At 34.6% G+C, this 25,322-nt stretch overlaps 1 protein-coding gene across 1 annotated transcript in view; it reads right to left on the reverse strand.

The window, feature by feature from the left end:
- Nucleotides 1–25,322, reverse strand: part of RYR3 (ryanodine receptor 3) — a 193,233-nt gene that overhangs the window by 77,977 nt on the left and 89,934 nt on the right. Inside the window, exons 28-45 of the mRNA XM_030950304.1 lie at nucleotides 24,912–25,120; nucleotides 23,597–23,781; nucleotides 22,908–22,944; nucleotides 22,377–22,537; nucleotides 21,774–21,939; nucleotides 19,290–19,376; nucleotides 18,673–18,899; nucleotides 16,803–17,604; nucleotides 16,102–16,302; nucleotides 15,733–15,835; nucleotides 12,693–12,830; nucleotides 9,414–9,687; nucleotides 7,603–7,717; nucleotides 5,752–5,881; nucleotides 4,664–4,767; nucleotides 2,351–2,486; nucleotides 1,308–1,488; nucleotides 741–846 (exon numbers count right to left, since the gene is read on the reverse strand). Coding sequence (XP_030806164.1) covers nucleotides 741–846; nucleotides 1,308–1,488; nucleotides 2,351–2,486; nucleotides 4,664–4,767; nucleotides 5,752–5,881; nucleotides 7,603–7,717; nucleotides 9,414–9,687; nucleotides 12,693–12,830; nucleotides 15,733–15,835; nucleotides 16,102–16,302; nucleotides 16,803–17,604; nucleotides 18,673–18,899; nucleotides 19,290–19,376; nucleotides 21,774–21,939; nucleotides 22,377–22,537; nucleotides 22,908–22,944; nucleotides 23,597–23,781; nucleotides 24,912–25,120 — 3,362 coding nt within the window. The remainder of the gene's footprint in view (nucleotides 1–740; nucleotides 847–1,307; nucleotides 1,489–2,350; nucleotides 2,487–4,663; nucleotides 4,768–5,751; nucleotides 5,882–7,602; nucleotides 7,718–9,413; nucleotides 9,688–12,692; nucleotides 12,831–15,732; nucleotides 15,836–16,101; nucleotides 16,303–16,802; nucleotides 17,605–18,672; nucleotides 18,900–19,289; nucleotides 19,377–21,773; nucleotides 21,940–22,376; nucleotides 22,538–22,907; nucleotides 22,945–23,596; nucleotides 23,782–24,911; nucleotides 25,121–25,322) is intronic.

The raw sequence follows: 25,322 nt of genomic DNA on the forward strand, positions 1-25,322 counted from the left end.
TCAACTTCTAGCAGAAATTATGTATTCATAACCTGTGTCTGAAAATCTCTACCAGTAATTTTCATAACATGAAACTGCTGTGTCTGGCAGTAGAGAGTCACATATAGCTAATAAACTTAATAGCTTTTGTAAGTGTAAGTAGGGAGGCTGCAAGCCAAACTTCTCACTCTTATTGTATTGAGATAAATAGAGGATTTTAAACTACTAAAGAATTTTAAGCACCAACAAGCAACAATCAGTCTAATTCAAACCAAGTCTTGCATGTGGCTGTACAGGTGTTAAAGTTGAAACAGTTATTTTACATATTTTTCCATATATTCACGAGGTGTGGGCACCATATTTCATCAATGCACACAAAAAGCAGCCCTCTATCACATTCTTATAAAAATTATTTTATGACTTTTTAGAGAATAATAAAGGGTCAATTTCAGAAGTTATTACACTGGTCACTTGATTGTGCAATGCTTGTAGTTCATATTTGCTTTGATTTCATAGTCATGTAAAAATTACCAAAATTTTAGATAAATAAAAAAGCATAAAGGAATCAAAAGACCATGGTTCTTTATAAACAGCTTGCAGCTTGTGTCTACTTAGATACAGCAAGAAACCATAAAGTCTACCTTTTGGAGGCAAGAAGGCTTTGAATAGAGAAAGGTTTAGTGAAACATGTTTACAAATTTTTTACAATTTTGTTTACAAATCTCCTTACGTTTTCTGAGCAAGTGGTAGAATGAACTTACATGCATTTCTGGTGCACAGCGTCCAAGTAAATCTATGAGAGCTGAGTAAAAGGACATGATTGCATTTCCCATGTGCACAATCTCCTCTTCATCTTCCTCCTCATCACTAAAAAGTTAAAAATAACAGTAAGCATTTTTGCTAATCTACATTTTATAGCTCTTCTCTGAAGCTAGAGACATGATCCGGAGACTATTCACCAGACATGCTCATCCCTTTGGCTCCAGACTAAAGGGTTTTTGTCCCTAGGGTAAGCATGCAGGCTAACTGTAATAGCTGACTTCACATGAGCCTTCTACCTTCCTCTTTAGCTTAACTTTAGCTGCATTCCACAGCAGTCTTCTCATTTGTTCTGTCCTTCGGGCTTTTTCTCTCTGTAACTCCTATTCCACTTTTATCTGGCTAATGCTTTATGAATACCACATGGCAACTGCTTGTGGATGTGAATCTCTAATTCTCCCTGTTTGTCTAATGCCTTACACAACAGAGTCTATTATCCACATACTGCAAGCATGATTGAACCAGCTATTAAATTGTCATTTGCCAAACAAGCATTCACATTTACTTACCCTTCTCTTTTATATGCCTGGGAAGGAAGGTCACGACTAGGATTCTCGGAGATCCTGATGGCTTCCTGCATGGCAGCCAGCAAACCATTTCCTCCTTCTCCCCTAAGGTCTGGCCCAAAACATTCTGGCCGTCGAATGAGGAGCTTGACAACAACACTTGCATTTTCCTCAACACTTTCACCTGAGGACCAAAAAACACTACACATATTTTCTCCTGAAAGGTATTAAGCCAGAAGAAAATTGCATTTTCTCCTAATTGTTGCAAAATAGAAATCAAGTCCTCATCCTAAGGCGACAGAGCAGAGATTCCCCTGCAGTCCGTGGTGCCGACTATGGTGAGGCAGCTGTGCCACTGCAGCCCATGGAGATCCACAGGGATGCAGAGATCCACCTGCAGCCCATGGAGGAGACCTGCACTGCAGCATGAGGAGGCCTGAGAGGAGGCTGTGAACCCGTGGGAGGCCCTTGCTGGAGAAGGCTCCTGGCAGAGTCACCTGCAGACCTGCAGAGAGTGGAGCCCACACTCGTCAGGTTTCCTGGTAGGGGAACTCACACCGGAGCAGCCTGTCCTGGAAGGACTGCACCCCATGGAAAAATGCCCCACATTGCAGCAGTTTGTGGGGAATTTTTGCCTATGGGATAGACTCACATTGGAGAAGGTTGTGGAGGATTGTCTCCCATGGGAGGGACCACATGCTAGAGCGCGGGAAAGACTTTTTTCACAGAGAAGTGACAAGAATATATTGATGTAACCCCTATTCCTGGTCTTCCTGTTCCAAGGAATTCCTAACATGATTCACTACCATGGCTGCAGGTTAATCTAATCAATTATGTGATTTGCAAAAAAAAATTAAGGAAAAAATACAGCTAACTACAAAGATTCAAAAAAAATTTACAATAATAAGCATACACCAATAGTCTTGTGTTTGTAATGAGGAGAGTATGCATTAACCTCTCTTCAGATTTAACATATTTTGATGGTTAGGAAATTGATTTAAAGGAAACCTTTTGATGGAATCTGGATGCCAAGAAATTACACTTACTGTTAGCAAAAACTGCAAATCGTAAGAATGACAAGTAACGTTCACCCTCTATTGGGTTCCATCCAATGTCTGGATACCCTTTAGCCAGCAACACTGGACAGCTCTGCAGGCCACAACCCGCCAGGTAGGTAACAACCTGCAATACAGAAGTAAGAATTTATTCGTATGCTTAGAAATATGTTTCTAAAAATAGCTATTAACCAGAATGAGAACAGTATTTTTTTCAAGATTTTTTATATTCTGAGCAATTAACCTAAGAATCTAACAACATAGCTCATTATTTTATCAGTCATAGGGGTTTTTTAATGAAAAAAGGTTAGCACTCTCTGTTTCTGAAGATACCTAATCATATGATGACACAAAAATACAATAACATGAACAAATGTGGAATGTGAAAAATAGAATAAAATCTTGTATAATCCAGATATTTTTGACAGTACATACACAACAACTGTAATACTCAACAGCTTTAAAATCAGATCAATAACCATGTATGATTTATTTGCTACAATAGCAAAATAAAGATTGCATTAAAAATTTATATAGTATAATTCCAATTTTAATGGATATGAAAACCATCACAATTTTTCAGAAGAATGATAAATATCAATGAACACTTTTAAGAGTCTGAAATAAGAAAGACTAAAAAATTTTGGTAAAACAAAAATTTCTAACACAACATTTCTTATCAAAAGGATTATCTTTCATTAAGGGAAATCTTTAAGAAATTATGATTAATTTTTTAAATTATATTAAACTGAATTTCAGAAATATATACAGAATAATTTCCTCATTCATCTAAAAGGAAATTTGCAGATAACTGTGCATTTCAAATAAAATAAATAATCATATGATTGTGCAAAGGACAACACATGAGCATGATTATAGCACTTAAAATGGGTAATGACCATGAAGAATCTTCTATGAACTTGTAAAAAAAGATACAAATTATGATTTCTTAAAATGGCAGGCAGCCAAAATAGATGGCAAAAGGGAGATAGATGAAGAGATTATATTTAGTCATCATCCAGTGTCCTAAGAGAGAAAAAGTTGTGAATTTAGGAAGAATTATATGTCAGCTGATACAGTACACAAATTGCCTCCAAAAGGCTGCAACAGTGGAAAAATGGGTTGATGTGGAAAACTTATCACAGTACTAAGTAAGGAAGTTACTCAGAGCACTCTGAGGAAAAGGTATATAATTCCAAACAGGACTTGATAGTTTTCAAGCATTTATTCAGAAGATAAAGTGAATACATACTTGTGTTCCAGTCACTAGTGTTGTATCCCAAGGATTGAAGTCAATGCCATTTAATTTTTTATTAATGACAGGACAGAGTGCACTCAGCAATTTTGCAGGTGATAGAGAATTGCTAATACTTCTCAAGAGCATATTGCCTGGTAACTATATTGCTGTGGTGTCTCACACCCTTTCCATTCATATTCTTGCCTGTCTTCCCCCAGCTATCACTGTAATATGCCCATTTATTTCAATTTCACAACTTTTCCTCTCCCACACCACGTACTAATCACAAACAGTCCCACAAGTTCCACTGTCATCTCAGGATCCTGTCATCCTGCACAGAGACTTTCCCTGTGCTAAGCTATCATTTAGGTGTTTAACTACTCTCTCCATTTATATTAAACCCTGCTTTCTGTTTTCTGCATCCCAATGCTCTGCTGGCATGTCTAACTTCCTTTAGCTGCTTTCCTCCTCTTCTGACTGTGCAGTTCCATCTCTAAATCTGTTACATTTTAACATATTTCCCAGCTCATCCTGCCTCTCCTCACATTCCTCTTTATTCCTAACCATTGCCAATGACTTGAATTCTGGATTCAGTCTCCCATTGACCCTACCCTTAAAATCCTGTTTCACCTTTCATCTTGAAATTCCTGTCCTTCAATTCTCTTAATTCTAACCTCCATGCCCACAAATCTCTATGATTTAAGCCAAAAGACCTATGTCCTTTTCTTAATATTCTCCTCTTCTCAATTTTTTCCTCCCCAAAAAACACTTCTTGATATTGAAAAGACTGTTTCATGTCTTTTTTCTTGTCATTCTTTCTCATGATAATAATAGTGAAAGGATGCAGAAGATAGAGATAAATCTCTTTTGCTCTGCCTCCCGATAAGCATGAGGCAAAATCAGGGAAAATACTGCTCAGTCAACCTTACCTTGAAACAATATGTAACTAGAGTAGGTACTTTTGAGGACAACATATTCAAAAACTACTATGATCAAGCTTGCCCTTTTAAACCCTTTCAGCACAAGTGCAGCATTTAATAAATGGGTAAATAGGTGAGAGTGGCCACCTTATCAAGATCTGGCTCCTCCAATGCAAGTGCAAGCTCGTTGTTGTCCATCACAGAGGCTGCTGCCACATCGAGTGGTGTCGAACCCCTCATTGAAGGAAACGCTGCAGAAAAAAGTTAATGCATAATGATTAAAGGGAGTTTGCAGTAATCACATTCACGCAGCAGAGGGCAGCAATCACGCTGGAATCTAGAACGCAAATACAGTCATAGAACATTTTAGGGCAGTTCTTCATCCAAGAACAGAGTCAACTCTTTTTAATAATGTGGAAATGCTGAATTTTTTTTTTTCTGGCTTCACATCCATATCTGTAAGCATACTCAAACACAGTGGTTTTAAATACAGATGAAAAATAAAATCAGTATTAACAATAAAGCAAATTAGAGGAATACTATTTCCTTAGGAGACCAACATGTTAACTACATAATTCGGCACAGCCTTATCAAGTCAAGATTTTAAAACATGCCTATCTTTAGCAAAAAGAGGCATTTCAAGCTTCAATTACCTGTTTTCTTTCTTTAATATTTTCCAATTTTCTGTGGTTTTTATGGCCAAATGCACACATGAACAGCTAAATCGCTGTGCAATAACAGGCTATCTTGCCTTGAAATATCTTATTATTATAACCATCTATCCAGCTAATAAATTTTTTCCTGTGTTACAATATTTAATGCGCATGCATTAAAAAACTGAGTCAGTGTTCAAAAGAAAAATACGAAATTTACTTCAGTAGCCTAAACTGTAAAGGCAAGGAAATTTAAACTAGATGAAACAGGCAAGCACCATAAGGAATCAATTTAATCTTAGATTTCAAACCACAACTATTTTGAATGGAAAAATGTCAAACCATGTGTTTAACACTCGTTTTTTCAAGGTGTTTGAAAACACAGATTCATACTATTCTGTTCCTAATACAATTCATAGACACATTAGCATGAAACAAAAAATAAAAAAAAAAAAATAATTAAAGGTGAAACCACAAGGTGGTTTAAGCATGTTTCAGCCTGCTATACAAATTAGACACCAGTCTTGTGATATCACAGTTGCTCCTACTCTTGCTTTTAGGTGTTGCAGCTACATGGCATACCCAGTCCAACACTGCTGTTTTCCAGTAAGTAGCTGAGATGCTCAAACATGGCCTTTTGGTTTTGCCTGCTAATGCGGCAGAAGTAGCACAGGAACCGACAGCAGCTTGCCACCATCTTCGGAAAAGCGATCTGCTGAAGAGGAAAGTTGACAAAGCAGTGAAATATGTTAATTACCAATCTGTTCCAGTTCTTCTTCCTGCACTCCTCACAAGGAAAGTATAGTGAAGTTACCAAGGTGATAAGCAACTGATAGTTACTTTCTAACTTAAGAAAGGACCCACATTTCCTTTTAACTCTCACATTCATTAGGCCATTAAAGTGTTGAAAAATCATTTTTCAGAGAACTGTAGGTGACATACCAGTTTGAACTGAAAAGTTTTAACATTCCCACCATTCCTTCAGAGACAGTATATGCGTCAATACAGCCTCATGATTAACCATTTATTCCAAGAAGCTGGAGATCTAGCTTAAAGAATCTGCTGCCACAACCTAGAAAAATGCCCAATCTCTAAGCCACAGACTACATTTCATGATTGTTCATTCCATCTCTTGAAGCTACAAAACTGAACAGAAAGAAATATTCATGAAGTACCTACTGTCTACATACAATTCATGAGGAGAGACATAAAATAGGTCATTTTGGGTGGCCAAGCTGCTTGATGACACAACACCAGGTTACTAATCAGTTTTCTAAGTCTGCGTTTCCTTTGCAGGATATCATGGTAATTTTTGTAAAGCATTTTTGTAGATCTGTGTTATTAAAATTTTCTAGGAAAACATTTTTAATAAAATTAGAAGGCATTGGGGATTGTCATTGTTTTGGGTTTCAGGGGTTTTTTATCACCTTTGGATACAAGTTATAGCAAAACCAGGGTGTTGTAGTACCTATAAATCAGCAAAGTAATAATAATTTCATAATTAATTGTAACTTGCCTTGAAATGCGACAGAAATACTAAAACTGGTATGTGAATACTTTGTAAAACTGCAATGGTATAGGCAGATTCAATGTATAAGCATTTAAGAGAATTATTGATTCAAGAGGCAAAGAGTGGTGCAGATGCACATAGAAGACAATCAAGTTACGAAAAATTGAAAGACCAAGAAAAGATAAGCACAAGGTAGAATATTGGGCTGAAAATTGTTCCAAATACATAAGAAAGATGAATGGCCAGGCAAAAAGGTATTAGATAAGGAATACTGGGATCAGAGGAGACATCTCTTTTTGGGATGGAGGCAACAGGATAAAAACATGAGGCATGAGCAAAGAGAAGATAGAAAATATGCATGCTTCACTTCTCACTTTCTTCAAAAGTGAAAATTTTCAGTTAGGCTTCTCAAAATTTATGCCACTCTGCCTTTAAAATAACATGTATATATATATTCCAGCATGGCACAGAGAAAAGGGAGAACACAACACTGCAAGAAAAATTTTTGCTCAATTCAAGTACATGGATTTCAGCATTAAAATATAAACTGGGTTTGGTCTCTTATTATAATTTATTGGTAGTAACACTTCATTTAAGATGAAGAGGTAAATTTTCCTACCAGAGCTACACCTTCAATAAATGCAGTTAAAGTCTATATTTAATAACAAAACATTTTACTATCCTATTAAAAGAAAAATGAAACACCTAAAATATCTCAGGTTTTAAAAATCAAGGCTCAGCTACTGGGCTTCTCCGTCTAGTAAAATAAAAAATATTCTACTTTTTTCATTAATGAATACTTTAATTTGGATGAGCAAAATCTAGCTTACATGGGATATATTTTTGTTCACTTATTAAACATCCTGATATATTTTTGGGAAGGTTCAAAATGCAAAACACATAACAAATTGTGGTGAAATTACCTGAGATTTATCTCCTCCAAGCACATTTACCATCACATCCATAACAGTCTCATGCATGCCCAAGACTCTCATTAAGTTAGGATGCTGATAAAACACCTTGTTGTTCATTATATCCCTAAAATGGAAGAAAAGACAATTTGCTTTTAAACAACCCCAAAGAAATTTAAGTTGAGATTTCAGAAGTATGCATTCATTGTATTAACATAATTTAAAATTCTTAGAATTCAGCATAATACAAAAGCATCTGCGAACAAAATGTTTCACATTTCAATATGATGTCATTCCTCTAATTCTTGTAGATTCTTCATAAGAAGAATATTAACCTCGAAATTATGAGATGGCAATTCTTCATCTCTAAATTGCTCCGACCATCTGTTCTGTTTAAATTTAAAAAGAAAAATCTGTGATGATCTAAGTGGAAAAGAATATGTTTTGTTAGGTTTTAAGCTGAGAACAGAGTTCAAGAAAATGAAATCTAATCAATCATATTTCTGCAGTAACCTCTTAATTTCCTCAGATCACAAAGTAAAGACAATAAATAGACTTAGTATTTAAGTTAATCTATTATATGTATTTCATCACTATTTTCAAATTGTCAGAAGTGGCATACAGGTCCACTATGAAGGACTATTTTAACTTTTTCACTCTGCCCATCATTCTCTCAACACTTTCTAGAATCTGCAGTATATTGGTTTCATAATCCAGAATACAATTTATGTGTTTCAAAATAATCCAATCCAAAATAATTTCTAACATTTTAGGACAACCATTTAAAAACACATGGCAAATTACAGGCATCATTCCTGCTTTAAAGAAATACAGAAAACTGAGAATGGATGAGTCTCAATACAGTACCTCTTGATAGGTGCTTATATCCATACCATCTTTAGGCAAAATTTATCCTTTATCCCTCATATAATTCTCAGGAAATTTACAAAATCTGTATCAAGGACAAATTGGGTAATACTGTTGCACACTGCCTAATGAGTCATTGTCATGAATAGATCAATTCATATAAAGAGATTAGTCTTTGCAATTTATACAAAACCAGTATAAATTTTACATTGAAATAGTAAAAATAGTGGAACTTTCTTACAATTGTTGTAAAGGAAAGAATTTTTTTAATATTCCCGAAGAAAGACAAATAAATATAGTTCTCAGGTAACAATACTATAATTCTCTCTCTAAATGCACCATTTTAATTGAAATAATTTATTTTCTGTATTCTTTTTTCCTTCCAACATTAGATGGCCCAACCATCATTCAGTCAGACAAGAGGAATAACAAACATGAAAGAATGCACCGCAATACCACTGCTCAACAGAAGTAATTTTATAGCAAAAATGCAGAAAATATTCTCACATCATCTGGTGCTATATAAAGGAAATTTCTCCTGAATTTCCAATCAAAAAGACACCAGCAAGTTTATCCACTCATACATGAAATATAAAATGGCATTTAAGTTTGGGAAAAATGCAGTATAGGTAGACACCAGCAAAAATTCTAGCAATCTTTTTCTCCAGAGCTGCTAAAACTTGTACTTTGATTAAGGTTTAAGTGTCAGGCTTAACCGTAGTAATGGAGTCCATTTTCCTTAGATAATACTTTAGCTCACAGAAACTTTGACCCTTTTGATACTGTTAGAGAGATAGTTGGAGCCACCTTGGAAATATATGAAAGTGCAAATCAATAGTACATATTTACACTTCAGTACAGCATTAATTTTCATTTAGGAACAAAAATCACAGGATTTACTAAGATAACAAAAAGCTTCACACCAACTTAAAAACAAAATTCCATTAATTCCATACCCTAATCCATTAATCATTAGCAATTCCTCCTCTTTTCCCATCCTCACACTGAGAAGTGAGCGAATCTGGCCCAGTGCTGCAAGCAGATTAATGGTGTCCTTGACAGAGGCAGCACTAATGGTGTATGCTTTCCTCAGGGCTTGCAGGAGCTCCCCAATGCTGTCATACTGCCTACGAAGGAGGCTGTACATAATCCGAACTAATTCAGGGTCTTGGATCTGATCTTCCTGGGACCAGCGCACCATTGTCTGTGATATGAGCTCTTTCAGTGTAGCTAAAAGAAAAATACATCACATGTTACTAGCTCTTCCAAGAGAAAACATCAAAAACATGTATTATTGTAAAATATGTAACAGGAGACAACAAAGAGGTTGTAAAAACCACAAGCAGACTGAACAGGGTTTTTAAACTGGAAAAGCAGCATTCAGATTTTTCAAGATAAATGTAATGTTCTTGAGAAATAGAAAACAATAAACATCTACTTAGGGTTCAAGTCCACACCAGCACTGTTCACAATGAAAACCTTTAATTTGACCATGATTTTGAGAATCATCCTTGTAAAGTAAATGTTGCATTAGACTTTCAATTTATTCCTTATTTCTAGATCAAGTCACTGTCACTTGGTAATGCACTTTCTAAAAATATTGTATTGTTTGTAACTACTGAATAAAAATTGCTTGATGCACCTGTATTGTAGACTTTGTAAATTCAGTGATGCTGAAAACAGTTTTGCTGAGCCCAAAGTTTAGAGAATTTATCTGAAAACTAGACACATGTTCCAGTCCTTGTTCCAACAAATGTTCATGCTTGATATCAAGCAGAACAGGAATAACCACTCTACCTCTTAAAACGATGCAAATTTCTTTCTTCTATCACCGGCAAACATACTCCTTGACTTTCCCAAAGTTCTTCCAATGGCATGAACACTCCCACTTTCCGTCACTAAAGTGTTTATAGATAGTGTAGATCCATTGGGGTTTGTGTGTACACTATTCTTTCACTTGCTAACACTTCTTTCTTAGCTTATTTAATATTGTATTTATGCAAACCTATCATTAATTCTGAGGTTCTGTTCCATAATTAGGCTTTCAACCTGTGGGAACAAATTCTGCACTTCACAGAGATAGCCCTACTGTTTGTGGCATGTCATGGCTTATCTCAGTTTTTACTTGTTACATGGTTACAAAAGTTGATAATTAATAATAATGATAATTATCATTATTAATATTAATAATTATTATAATAATTATTTGCCTCTATATGTTTATTTTCAGAGTTCTAACTTGGTTTTGAATACAAAATTTACTGATTCATCATTAATACTAGGTTGAAATTGCTGACATTCCTCACTTGGGTAAAAGATCATTTGTGATAAGAAATGAATGTAAGCTTAGAGTAAAGGAAGATTTATTTGTAGCAATTAGTTCCTTCTTATGAATATTCACACTGAGTACGTATGACTAAAACCAAAACACTCAAGGCCAGAGATTTTAATCTTGGAAATAGGTACACATTATGCACACCACCACACCTCTTCATGCACGTAAGAGGATTTGGGATACCTCTGACATCCATTTCCTTTAATCTCTGAATTCCAAATTTCCTGATGCATAAAGGGGAAGTGCACACATGGACTAAAAACCTCAGAGTGTTCAGCTACAGTCAAGTATATTATATAATATATCTATATTATTTTTCATCACACTTTGAATGACTTAATCATGTGCATATTTGTACTATGCATCACTCCAGGGCTACTCTCTAGGCCCAAGCTTAAAGAAATAATCTGAAATTTCTAGAAAAATAGACACTTAGGGTCATTTTCCAACCCACATTTCTTGTAACCCAAAGTTCTGGTACATTAAATAAGTGAACTGCTCTGTTCCAAGGACAAAACACCATGTACCCTGAGGCTTTATGAGTGAATACTTCCTGACTTATGACAATAGAATCCAGATGAAACCTGGAGAAGAAATGATACTACCAGATATGAGTAGCTCCTGCTACTATTAAAGAGAAAGCATATGCTAACAGATGAGTCACTGGGGAATGAAGCCCTGCTTCATGCAGCATATCAGATTGTTACAAGATTTAATGTACTTAAAAGACATTAACAAGCTTAACAGACCAAAATATGCTTTCAGACCAGGCAAACACTCTAAGGTGCTTTTCAGGGCAAGTAGACCATGTAAGAAGTGTCATGAGTTATAAAATAATTTTGCTGTCTAATCTCAACAAAACTCTTGTCTTAATTATTGAGCCTGAAATAAATTAACCGTTCCACATCTGTACATGGGCCTATTGACAAACTGAGCAACTTGGGAAAAAAAGAGAACTGTTACTGGTTGACCACCCTGAAGTCACTTGGAGAATCCTGCACATGATATCTGTATGGTGTTACAAAAATTTAGACCTAGAATCCCAAACTCGATTCAGAAAGGCAAGAAGAAACCTCAACAAAAACCTGTCATAAAGGAACACCTGGAGGAATTTGGTTTTTTGCCTTGCTTGTTCCTTACCATCCCTAGTCACTAGCAAGGATTGAAGATTTATGTCACAGTAAAGACAAAGTTTGTGAGATTCATACCACACATCACCCTCACTGGGATGAATTCTCATGTGGCATGTGAGCACAGTAGCAATGGGAATCAGGTCAGTTTTTCAAAGAGGCTCAACAGAAAGCTTAAGAAAATAGTTCAGGAATTGCAAGCACAGAATGAATCTCACCTGTATAGGCCATGAACACCCCTCACATCTTATGGAAGAGGGTATGAGAATGGATATGTACAGGAATACTGCTAAGAATAAGAAGTTTGTGATTACAAGTGTTTTGGGGGGGTTTATGTGCTTGTCTGTATTTGCGTGTATACGAACAGGCAGTAGAACAAGTAATAGAAGAAAATGGAGATAAGCTCTAATGAAGAATTTTTACATTAAAAAAATCCATAAAAATTAGATCTTCCCAAGTTTAGAATCCTTGAGTCTAGATTACTGTGCCATAATTAGCCTTTCACAATTCTTTATAAAGAATTTGTGAATTTTCAACCCCAGAGTTAATGATCTGGATCCAAAATCTTCCATTCATTTTAATTTCTTGTTTAAAAATGTATCTGAGGTGTTCTGTATGCAGAATAATAGTTCTAAGAGGCAGAAGAGACTTAAACAGGTAGTGTCCTTCTTCAGCCCCTTATAAAATTTTATTATAAAATACACTCCTCTTGACTGTGTAGAACTTTGACACCTGCATCATGGAAGTATTTATATGGAAAGAAAACTTACTAGGAGCTTTCTCTTCTTCTTCCTTAGGCTCCAATTTTTCTGCTTTTGGTGGACCTTTGATTTTGTACATTAATGAACGGAGTTTGCCAGTCAAAGAGGAATCTTCTTCTTCCTCTTCCTCTTCTTCTAGTGGAATACCTTAGCATAAAATAAAACTGATTAGAAATAAAACTTAATGTTTGAAGTTTAACTCCCTCAATATTTAAACAATATTAAAATTGCTATGGGAATACATTTTTTTCACCTGCAAATTTCATACATTATAAAAGAAGAAGTAGTAAGGCCAGCAGCTTTAACACATAGTACCAGAAGCCCTCCTCAAATTATATTAATTTCAGCACACATACTTCTTACATCCAGATTTATAGTATTCATTTTTCACTATTATGACCAAAGAGTTGGTAGTGAAATAAAACCTGGGTCCTGGGCACAAGAGAAGAACACTGAGAGAGGAACTCTGAAGAAGTTGAAATGGACAGACAGAAGGAAATGCACTGGGATCATGAGTTAAAACAGTGTTGGACTGGGGGAGATGAGGTCTGTGACTCCTCCAGGTGGGGTCTCATCTACTCTTCCATATCATTCATTGTTCATTCTGCATCATCTTATGATATCTCATTATCTTATTTTTCAACTGATCTGTCAAGTTGCAATCCATTCAGAAGCTGACTGTCTGATGTTGCTACTGGCTAATTGTTTCCTTCAAGTGGTGGAGGTCTGAGCACTGTGAGGGTTTCAACCCAGGTAACTGTCAGTTTGATATGATGCTACCAAATATGCTGTAAATATGTTTGGTTTTTTATAAGCAAGAAATTGCACATAAAAAATATGACTGAGGACCATTATTTTGCCAGCAAAATTAACCACTCCCAGTTACGATGTGCTAGGATTAAGACTGCCTGAGTAACTATTTGCTTATATTCATTACGAAGAAGCCTTTAATTACTTGATTGCATACATAGTTTTCCATTTAGATGGCAAAGTATACTTAGTACTAAAAAGCTGATTAAACATTCCAAGCAGAACTCCTATTCATTTAATCTGCAGCTGTGATTGCTTAGTACTGATTTTCAGGACCAAGTCAGGACACAGATAATGAGGAGCATTTATCCACAACAACCACCTCTGATAAATCTGTACAAAGTAATGAATATGGTTTTGCATAGAATCCAGAGGATCTTTAAACTATTTTAATAATGAGACAGTGTTTTGTCTATCTTGAACTCTCATTCAAAATACACATTTACAGTGTAGTAAACAAATAATAAAAGTGCATCCCTAAAAAGCAAAATCTCAATGCATACGATAAATAGTGTTTCACTTCATGAAATATGAAGAGTGATCAGGAGCTAAAATAACTCAGTGATCATAGCAGCCACAAGGTTTTAAACTAAAATTAATTGATTGTGGAGTTAAGACATTTTCAAGTTGTAGGGCTTTCATAATCTCCATCCTGGAGTCTTAGATGTGCTGCCAAATGGGCATTACCCTTGGAAACCAGAGGTCAGATCAAGGGCTAAGTGACTGAACAATGGAGGTAGCTCTAATAATTTATTATAATAGATGTAATAAAAACAGAGAGAAAGAGGAGTAAATAGGAGGATACTAACTATTCATTTTAACACTTGAAAGAAAAATTATGGAATGAAAGGAACAGTTTTTGGTAAGCACTTAGAAGAAATGATGAATAACAATTAACAGAGGATTGTGAAAAACAAGTAATGATAAACTATCTAAATTTCTGCCTTACAGACACAAATCTTGATTTTAAGACTTCTAATACTGTCTTGTACAACACCCTCAGAAGTAAACAGATGGAGCACAGCTTAGATACCTGCAGACCTACTCATCTTTGGCCGAGGACAAGGCTGAGGTACTTGAAAAATTACAATTGACTTATCAGGAAATCACAGCTTGTTGGTTGCTTGAGATTCTAAGAGGGCATTCAGATAATAACATCAGAAGCCTTAACAATACAAGCACAGAATGGTAAGGAAGCACCATGCCTCCAAACAGAAAACAGAAACTTAATTACAGGTCACTAAAACAGTACAATTCCATGAACCAGGTAACACTGGTTTTAGGGATAACCAGCACAGGAAGATTTATCAGACTGTATTGGTAAACATGTGATAATACCTCAAGCAAGAAGGTGGACGAGGAAGAACTAACCATTAGGAATATCATGCTCTTCCTGGGGAAGAGATTGAGATGCTGTCGACTCACTGTAATGACGTTGGCCCCTTCTTTTTGGACAAGATGGATGCCAAAAACCATAGAACTAAGCAATACACTGGAACAGTAACTATGAATATATCTACCAAGTAGGTCGATAGAAAAAGCTTTTTTATTTCAGTTTTAACTGCATAATTGCTGGCAATGAACAGTAATAATTAGATGAGTCAGACCACAAATGTTAATAATTTCATGATTGTCTGAATTAGACTAAGATCTCAACAAACTCAGTAAACTAACAAAAAAAATAGACATCAAAAAACCCACATAAAATTGTACAGGAAATCCAAATTAAATGAGTAGGGACAGTTCAAGTATGCAGTGCAAGAGTGTTTTATAATGACTGACTCTCACAGTTATGCATACAAGAGGAAACTGAGCTAAAGCAGGCAGAGAACTCCACATCTGCTTTTTTTAAAATTTAATTTCTGACGCTCAGCTTTGCAGCAATTTTGTTCCCTCAATACCTTTTATCTGTATGTACTCATACATATGCTTATATAAACTTTTTAAGGTAAGCCAACCTACTTGTCTGGATTATTTTTTCCCCAGTAAGTCTAAAATTGGTATATAAACAGAATAATATTAGACAATTTTTAATAGAGATTTAACAGTGAAACTTAAAACCATGTACAGGCTTCCCATATTTTTGTAATATACACTGAAGTTTGTCACTGAAGTTGCTTTGCAGGCACTTTGTAAAGTCACTTTGATAAAAAAAACCTCTCATGCTAGTATATTTTTCAACTGATCTGTCAAGTGCCAAAAACACAAACAAAACTTGTGTCAACAACTTGCCACTCACCACAGTGAATTAGAAGATCATCATGAAATTCATATAGCTCCTCCCGAATCTCCTCTGGACAGGGACAATCCTCTCCCAGTTGAAAATTCAGCAACATATTAATCTTTAAGGGATTTAAAACACAGTTAAAACACTGAAATAGCCTAGGACATATTCTAGTATATAGCCATACTTTACCTGTTTATAACTTCAGTTTACAGCACAAATTTGAGAACACAAGTTTCAACATTCTGATATTCAGTATTTTGTGGCATGGAATAAATTTATTTTCAAATTAATTTTTGTTCTCCAGTGAGTCAGGACTTTATTTTGTCATCATAAAGAGTTTTTTTAATCTTTAATTCAATCTTTTTTTTTTTTTAATATTACCTGCTCTTGAGGAGGAGACCGAAATTCTTTAGTCTTCTTGGCAGTCAATGCAGCAGACATGTTCAAGGCTTGCATGAGTTCATTGTACCTGTATTTCTGGTTATACTGCAATTTTGATACATAACGGTCTGCAAACGATACAATTGCTTCCACTCTATGTTGTAGTTCACAGTCACAAAAATAATTGAGTAAATGACACATCTAGGGTAGAGAAAATAGATAATCTCAACAGCTTTACAAACTCTGGGGGAGAACTTGAGCACATACTATACACTGCATCCGACTGTAAAAATGAGAGACATTTTTCCCATATTTTTGTTTCAACACCATGAAGAATACAAAAATGGTGGTTTCATTATCTGATTGAGACTATATTGCACGCACAATCTATCACTCCATGCACTCAAAATATCTAGAAATCACACACTAGTTTGGCTTGGAAGGGTCCTTTAAAGATTATCTTGTCTAACCCTCTGTTTTTTATGAAATAAGAATGTATTCACAAATCTGTTTGAGTGTAGATAGATGTAGAAAGAACTGCATCATCATCAATTTTTTTAAATGAATTTGAAGTTTTAAGGCAAAGTGGAATTAAGGACCTTCACAACTTCAAATCTTATTAAGTAGAGAACAGACAAAAAACACAATCCTTTTTTCATCAAGAGTAGAAAATAAGTAACAAATTTATAATAAATGGTCACCTGAAGTTTAACAGATTCTGGTAATCTTGTCTGCAACAAGCCCTTTGCAGGAGTTTTTGTTTGTTTGATTGCTTTCTCCCCAGCTTCTACAGCTTTTTCTTCAACTTGTGTCACTTCTTCCTTCTCTGTCCTTTCTTCTGTTTCTTCCTTGTGGTCTCCAAACACAGTGGGATCAATGAGGAGTAACACCTGCTTCACATCATCATCATCAAAAACACCCATTATGAGCAGTGTTGCTATCAGTTTAAGAACAGGAACGAACTGGAATGCAACCTGTCCTCCAACAGGGTCTCGTATGTGACTCCCACTGCATTGCACTGCTTCTGTCAACATACTTATGGCCTTGGATTTAAGTATCTCCAGGGGTATCTCTGGGATGGATGTCTGATGATCTTCACTGGTCGCAATAAAGCATGGAGTAGAAAAATTAAAGGCCGGTTTAAGACAAGTGCTAAGCCCTACTCCAGGTAAACCATGCTTCTTTGTTTCATCGGGATATAATTTAATATTTCGAGTTTCATCTGTAACTGGAATGATAAACTCATTGCTCATCATGAGCTTGGCTTGCTTGGCATGCTCCAAGTGAATAGTAATGAGCAAGTCGTAGAATCCAGAACGTAAAAGTCCAGGTAAGTATTGATTATCTATTGTGAAAAATAGCTGAGATACATCCACATGGCTACAAAGTGCATAAGCAACTCTAGTGTTACCTAGAGCACTAACTGAGCTATAGAGCTTTAAAGTGTGGTAGTGAAACATCATCAAATCTTCTTGTTCACATAGTTCCAAAATATCAACACATCTGTTATGAAATAAAGAAAAAGAACACCAGTCAATTCCATGAATAAAGACTTTGGAAAAGGAAAGTTCTATAATCTCTGAACATTTTGATACTAAGATTATCTAGTATCAACTTCTATATTAGTGGTTTGAAGAGGAACATTAATTACTCTGAGTGTGTGCATCATTAAAACACAATAAATGGTGGGAATAATTTATTGAGACTGTTTAAAATTATTACTCAATAGGAAACCCCCCCCCCAAAATCTAAGATGAAGGTGCTTTTTTGGAATCTATTGTAAATTAGATTTTTTTTTAAATAGGCATATTAGGCTTGCTGAAAATCTGCATCCCATCCATTTCTAAACAGTGCCTTTGTAGTTTACTCAGGATTGCTGGTTCATTTTTTCCACAAGACCCAGTGTTTTCCACTCTTTCCTTGAATTCAGTTTTATTAACAATAAATAAAATTGAGTTTTGAGTCATTAAAAGAAATTTAATAATTACTAATAAAAGTACAGCTGTTAAATGATTTTTCTGCTATGCTTTTGGTGATAGTTTGATTTTTCACTGGTAATGACATTCGCAATTGGATAGATCTTTATTATCCTCACTCTGAAGATAAAACCTAATGAAAATCAAGGAAGGCATGATCTTGTCAATAAGAACATAAGAACTTAATTCATGTAAATTCAGTGCAGGTGAAACAGAAAGAGATTACAGGTTTCTATTACAGAAAAATGGCAAAATAGTACTTGCATGTTCTTTATGCTTGTTTTCCTCAAGCTGAGAAAAATCTCCATGTTTAAAGACATACAGATTTAAGAGATGCTATTTCAATTTAAATAAAACCGAATAGTCATGCCTTCTCTTATGCATGCAAAACTTGGAACACGTTATTAAAGTTCAGTCTCCTGTATTGACTTAAGTTTCATGAATACAATAATATCTGGTAAGATATCAGGTAAGATCAGAAACTCTCAATAGCTATAACGTAAATATTCAGCAAGGCAGATTTAAGCAATACACTGGCACATTTTTTCAGTATATTTTGTCCGCATCAAGTAATTTTATCTCATTAGCAGTGTACCTGTTTTCTTCTGGGATATGAAGTGCCATCATCTGCAGGGGTTCCAAGCACTGCACAACCCAGCCATGACGCTCACTGACACGCTCAGTTTCTACTCTAAGGAAGCTGTTTGGCATCCGACTCCATAAAACTGGTGTGATTGTTTGTACATCAAGGCGAGGGGGACACTGAGGAATAGGATTTCTTTCTTCACTTTTAAAAATTGCTGCTGATAAAGGCATGGTGTTCTGAAACAAATACATGTATTAATTATTTTTGAAACACGTAATTATTAATAAACACATAACACCAAAAGGAAGTATAACTTTTAAATAACAAGGAAATCATAGAAAGGTGGAAGTTACTGCAACATACAAAATCCATTAAAATCCCCCAACATTAATAGTGTTATCCTCAAACAATATTAGTTTATTTTCACAATTGCAGATAATGAATTAACTGCATATAATAACAACATTCACAGAAGTAAACATAGAAGTCAAATTACAAGTCATGCCTTTGATTCAACCTTCCTAAACAAATTTAACTGAGCAGGAATTTACATGGAAATAAACGGATTTAAAAGAGCACATTTACATAAAGATTGTCTTTCTATAGAATACAAAAATACTTCCTACCTTTAATTTACCAAGTTCAAACTGAATCAAGTTAGTGCTTGTAGGCTGTAAAAAAGTTGCTGGAAAAAGCTTGGTGTTTGGTTCAACCTAGAAGTGAAATGAGATTAATTTTTTTAATTAAAAATGAAAAAAAATCATCTCTCTGAATATGATATAAAATAAATATTGTATACCTTACACTTCATTATCAAATAATTTATATAATTTACTAAATAAAGTGCTGAATAGTGTCTACCTATAATATAGTAAAGTATTTGCAGTTATCATCATAGGACCACCTGGTTTTTGAGACAGGTGTTTTGTCAGGTGTTTTTGAGACAGGTGCTCTCAACACCTATAGGAGGAACCACTGCCATGAAATAAAATATTTAAAATATAATTATAGAACAGTGTATTATTTTTAAAAATTCAGTGCTCCAGGATGGCTGAAAAAAGTACATCTCTGCAATTAAGTCAAAGTTTCAGAAGTTCAATTAAACATATTAATCACATCATGGTGCATTTTGTGTATCATGTACAGACACTGTACATAATAAGCACAACTACAATATTTGTGCTGTGAAGGAGTACAACTCCTAACTTTGAGGACAACAATCTATCAAAACTATGACTATGGACATAGACAAAATAATATAGAGGTAATTATTAACATTCCAAACTTTTTGGTAAGTTAAAAAAACCACAACCCCAAATTCAGAAAAAAGGCATTCTGTTCTGATTGTTGTGTTGGGTTTTTTCCTGAATATCACCATGGCATTTAATAGTTAGATAAAAAACTACAGAAAAAACTATTTTCTTCTCTTAAATATGTTGACCTATAGGCCTTTTAAGATGAAGACAACAAACAAATATTGTCCTTCTATTTCAGTTAAGAAAACTGAAAAGTATATGCAAACTCTATAAGACTAGATTACCTGGACCAGACAAGTATAAATTATTTGTGGCAGTTGGATTGATTTCTCAAAATATTTTAAAGGTCTTACTTTATTGTAAAAATATTCAAGACATGGAAATGAAAACTACATAATATTATTTTCATTACTTGCAAAAAGAGAGAAAATAATTAAATCACTCAAAGTAAGCAAAAATTTAAAAATATTTCACCAGTATTTGCAAAAATCTTGTTTGGTTATACTATTTATATCTACAGAAAAAGCTGGATGTTCTCATTTTTCAGCAGACGAGGTGTAACAGGTTTATTGAGAAAATATTTCCTAAAAGAACTTCTGGTGTTTTTCCATGAAAAATAGAAGAAACAGAGGAGAAATAATGGTATTTTGTGAGATAGTTTTACATTTAGTACATAGAACATGATTATATTAATTGTAAATCATATAAGGAAAAACCTGAAAATGTTATTTACACTAAATTTAATAACATGCATCGTCCACACCTGTCTTTTCATACATCTCCTAGCAAGATAAGAAGAACAGCTAAAGGCTGTCAATGAAGAAAATCCCACAAACATCCACTGCAAAGAAACACACCAAAGTTTCATGGGTTTGCTCAGCAGCTTTCATATTGATTTGTATCTGGTTAGAAAAACAACAAAGCAGTGCTTAAGCACTTTAACCACCTGTTTTCTTTTGCCAGTGTGCTGACATTCAATATTCTCCCAGTATGCCACTGAAGTTACTGGCCATTATTACAAAATATTCCAAAGTCACAATTACTAGATAACCTCCTACCCCCATGTACAGGTTGCGTGCAGCCCTGCCACATTCATTTTCAATTGAGTCAGTACAAGAGTTCCATTAAATCTAGTTAAATAACGTTACAGTTTTGTCTGTATTACACATTTCAGGGGCTGATGTAGAAGAAAGCAATGAATTGTTGCTAATACTGGACAACCTCTTCCACAGTAAGTGCTTTACTATGGACAACTGATCTTACTGAGAGGAAATCTCAATAATCTGGTGCTGAAAACTCCTGTCAACCACTGATTCATTTTTAAAATGACATCATGTTTTGATGGTATTAATAACATTTAGGGCTCACCCCACTTATTTTGGCTTTCTGCATTAATGCATATTTGAATTTTAGGTTTTGAAACTTATCAAATCACAAGGTCACCAAATCACAGCTATCCGCAGAAGATACAAACCCTGGTAATAACGAACTAAATTTTTCTTCTTAATTAATATCAAAAGTTATATGTAAAGTCTAATTTTGACCTTCTGCTAGTTTAAATATTTATTTCCCCTTTATTGTATAAGAGATTCAGTTCAAAAAACAATTTCAAGAATTAACTTTATTAATCAAGATTCTGAACTGCACAGAGATGTAAAAAAAAATTTATCCAAACATACTGAAACAACTCAAAAAACATAGCCTTACAAGGAGTGAGAAAAAGAGGGATAAACCAGAATAATATAGGAAAACATTTTATCATCACACAAATTGTGTCCAGTTAGATTTCTGTAAAAGAAAAGTAGCATAAAACCAAGAATCGTACTAGGTAGCTTCCTGAAAATCTGATAATACCTGATAACAAGTGCCAAGCTCTCTTCCATTGGCTGTGAATGACACCATTCCGGTAGCCAGGTCAACAAAGCATCCAATTTCTATATCAACATTACTGCGACCTGATCTCTGGGAATTAGCAATTGCATCTCCTCCCCAAACCATGTAGCAGTTACTGCGCTTCACACTGAAAGAGCAACAAGAACAAAGCATAGATCACACTGAACTTGGTGGACATGCACTTCTCAATGGAGGAATACTTTTTTTTCCTTTTCATAGTTATGAAAAAGTTTCACAGGCTTCTGCGCGCACTTGTCAGTTACAGTTAAACAAACTGTTTCATCCATAGGGAGTAAATACAAATATTAAATTAAAGAAGCATCTTTCATTTAAAATTCTTTCCAAAAGAAATTTTCTTCACAAGAGAACATTAATGATAAATTCACTTTAACATGTCTATCTAAAACACATTCATATATAAATTAGCACGGAAAGCTCATACTCCATAATCAATTTTCTTATTAGTTTAAATTAATATTTAAAATATCATCAAGCTTATGAACATCTGACTTTTAAACAACAGTATTAAAATAAAAACTTTAATACACTATAAATAATTCCTACCTTTCATGAACCCTGCCTCTCTCATCGCCTAAAGTAACTGTCACTGTACAATTTTTATTTAGGTCAAAATTCTCACTGTAGAAATGATAGTCTGGTGTTACCCAGCCAACCCAGACAGAGGATGGGTCTTGGCCAGCAAATATCCGTAGTGAGTAAAAATACTGAAAGAAAGAAAAGAGCATATTAGTAATAGAAATTTAAAGTATTTTATCAAGGAATAATCAAATCTCCTATATATCACACTTCAGTAATAGTAACTCACATTCTTCTAATAAGTAATTTTAAATACTCTTAATCAAAAAAAAAACAGACTAGTGTTTTCATTTGATGAGGTTTATGTTTACACAAATTGCAAATAATGCTGCTCTGGACATCACTATTTATAAACAGTGTTATATCATAAAAAGTATTTAAAAGGCTTTTTTAAACAGATTGATTTCTAATGAACATTGATTTCTAATGAACATGTTGCCACAAATGAATCTACTTCAAAACTTCAGAAGAAATAAGCATCTCAACATATTTACTTACTGTAGTAGAAGGAGGACCAATTTCTTGGCTGTGCTTTCTACAGATAAAGGAAAATCAGTGAATAATTAAATTTTAAAAAAAGTAGTGAAAAAATTAGTCATTATTAGGCTAAGTATACTTAAAAGCTAACTACTGTAAGTCAGCTTACTAGCTAACCAGCTTTGCTTGGTGCTGAGTATGCATTAGCAAAGACTGTACAGGATACATATATACAAGTAAAATAGTTGATTGCAATTAAGGTAGGGAGTGGGAGAAGAGGCAGATTTACACCACTTATATAAAGATAGAGGTAACTCTGAAAGGTGCAGCACCCATTAATACCTGATACCTTTAAAAACCTTTCCCACAATCTTTTTTCTTTTAACAAATTAGACATTTTTCTGGTAGTGATGAGCTATTGAGCAATGATGTTGATGAGCAGTAATCCAAAGGGCAAAAGACTCTAAGCTGGCTTTCCAGCCTAGCTTTTGCAAATCATAATAATTCAGAAAAAAATGGAGCTGCTTAGGCAAAGACCTATAGACCTTGTGATGCACCTATTTAGAAAAGGTTCTCTCTTGTCTGGACACAGCATTTCATGGTAATCTGCTCCTAGCGCACAGAAATTTTGAGTATACAATAATAAAGAGTAATATAACATTACATTTACACTGAAAGCATGAAGTAGGATAACCAAACCCAAGTCTAACCGTTTTTGGAAAACATCAGAGGAGGCATTTTCCACACCCATGCCGAAGTTGAATGATGAGTGGAACTCAATGGGCATACTCAAACGACAATATATCATGTCTGAATTGCTGTTCTGTGTGCCAAATGTTTTGTGAGTAACTTTTAACCGAGGTGGACTCTCAATGGTCCCATCAATTCTCCATATCTAAAAATAACAGAAATATTTTTAAATAAGTCTATCCAAAAAAATGCTGAAAACTTCCATTAAGCAACTAGAGGATGAGAAAATTGAAAGAGCAAACTTAAAATTTTCATAATTAATTATCTTCAAAACTATGCAGCTTTGTTCTGACACTGAATTTAACCTGAAGAGCAAGGGAATCAGCAGATTCAGTATGATTCCTGACTACAAAAGATATTTTCAAAATGTTCCATTCAGGAGTAAAAAAATTTTAAAAATACAGTTTATTAAACCACTTGGGTACACGAGTCAATAAAAAAAGTGCATCACAAGAATCAGTAATTTTCCACCACAATGAGAGGAAAAATAAATTAGAAATGTTCAGAGGGTCATTATGGACTTTGTGTTCGATATTACTTTCCCTTGAGCTGAAAAAGTGCATTTTCAAATTCAGTGATAGGAATATTTTAAAGACAGGAATAATGATGAAATAATCCTGTTAAAATAAAAAAATGCTGAAATAATTTATTTGGAATTCAGTGAAATTTTCAGATACAATAATTAGAGAATAATGGCTATACCTAAATTAAAGTAAATGGCCTGGGGAGACTGTAGTAAAAAAATCTCCTCAGGAACACAAACATATAATTTTGGAATATATTAATTTGAAAAAAATTATAGAAAAGGCAGAATATATTACTCTGCTCTAGGATAGATTAGTTAGGGAGTTTTGGAATTCCTATCACTGGTGCATCACAGTGAAAGAATGTGTGACACCACAGGCACACTTAAATGTCCTCAGACTTCAGCTGAACAATTTTCAGATGCTTAAGAAAAATTTACAGTAGAGAAGGTTTAGAAAGTGAAAGTGCATGTAAGATAGAATATAAAAAAACCCCATAGCTAACATGCTTCCAGTAGCTCACCCCAACATAAATTAAGTCATATGATTAAACAGATAGGTATATCTAAGGGATCCATACTACCATAAATGAAAAAGAAGATGGACAAGATCATCTGGAATTATCTAAGAGTTACTTAATAGAGTAATATGACAAACTATCTGATGACAGTAAGCATTAGTAAGGGTTTAATGTCTCGGCTTGCTAAACAAACAATCATTGAACAGGTGTCTCCCTGACATGTAATGTTACCTTAATGTGAGGATGATTTTTTGGCACATTGACAAATGTTGGTAAGCGTTTACTAAACCACATAGCAACATCTCGGTTCATGTTAACGGCAAAAGGTTCAAAACCTTCTTGGAGGCCACACATCGTATAATACTTGAATGTACTGGCATCCATTCCAAGGTTCATGCGACCAATCTGAGATAGGCCCAGTGCACAAATTGGAACAAAACCTAAAGAAAAAAAACCCAACAAAACTTAATAAATTAGTTTAAAACCAGACATTCTTTATTTTCGATCCATCTAATGTGAACTAAACTTTAGCTCCTGCAAGTAATGCACATGAAGTGATGACAGAAGCAAGAATTTAAAGCCACCTTAAATACCAATGTCTATGTTCAATATAATTGCTACCTGACAACTTAGGCACTATCC

Source organism: Camarhynchus parvulus, chromosome 5 (assembly GCF_901933205.1).
Source record: "Camarhynchus parvulus chromosome 5, STF_HiC, whole genome shotgun sequence".
Lineage (NCBI taxonomy): Eukaryota > Metazoa > Chordata > Aves > Passeriformes > Thraupidae > Camarhynchus > Camarhynchus parvulus.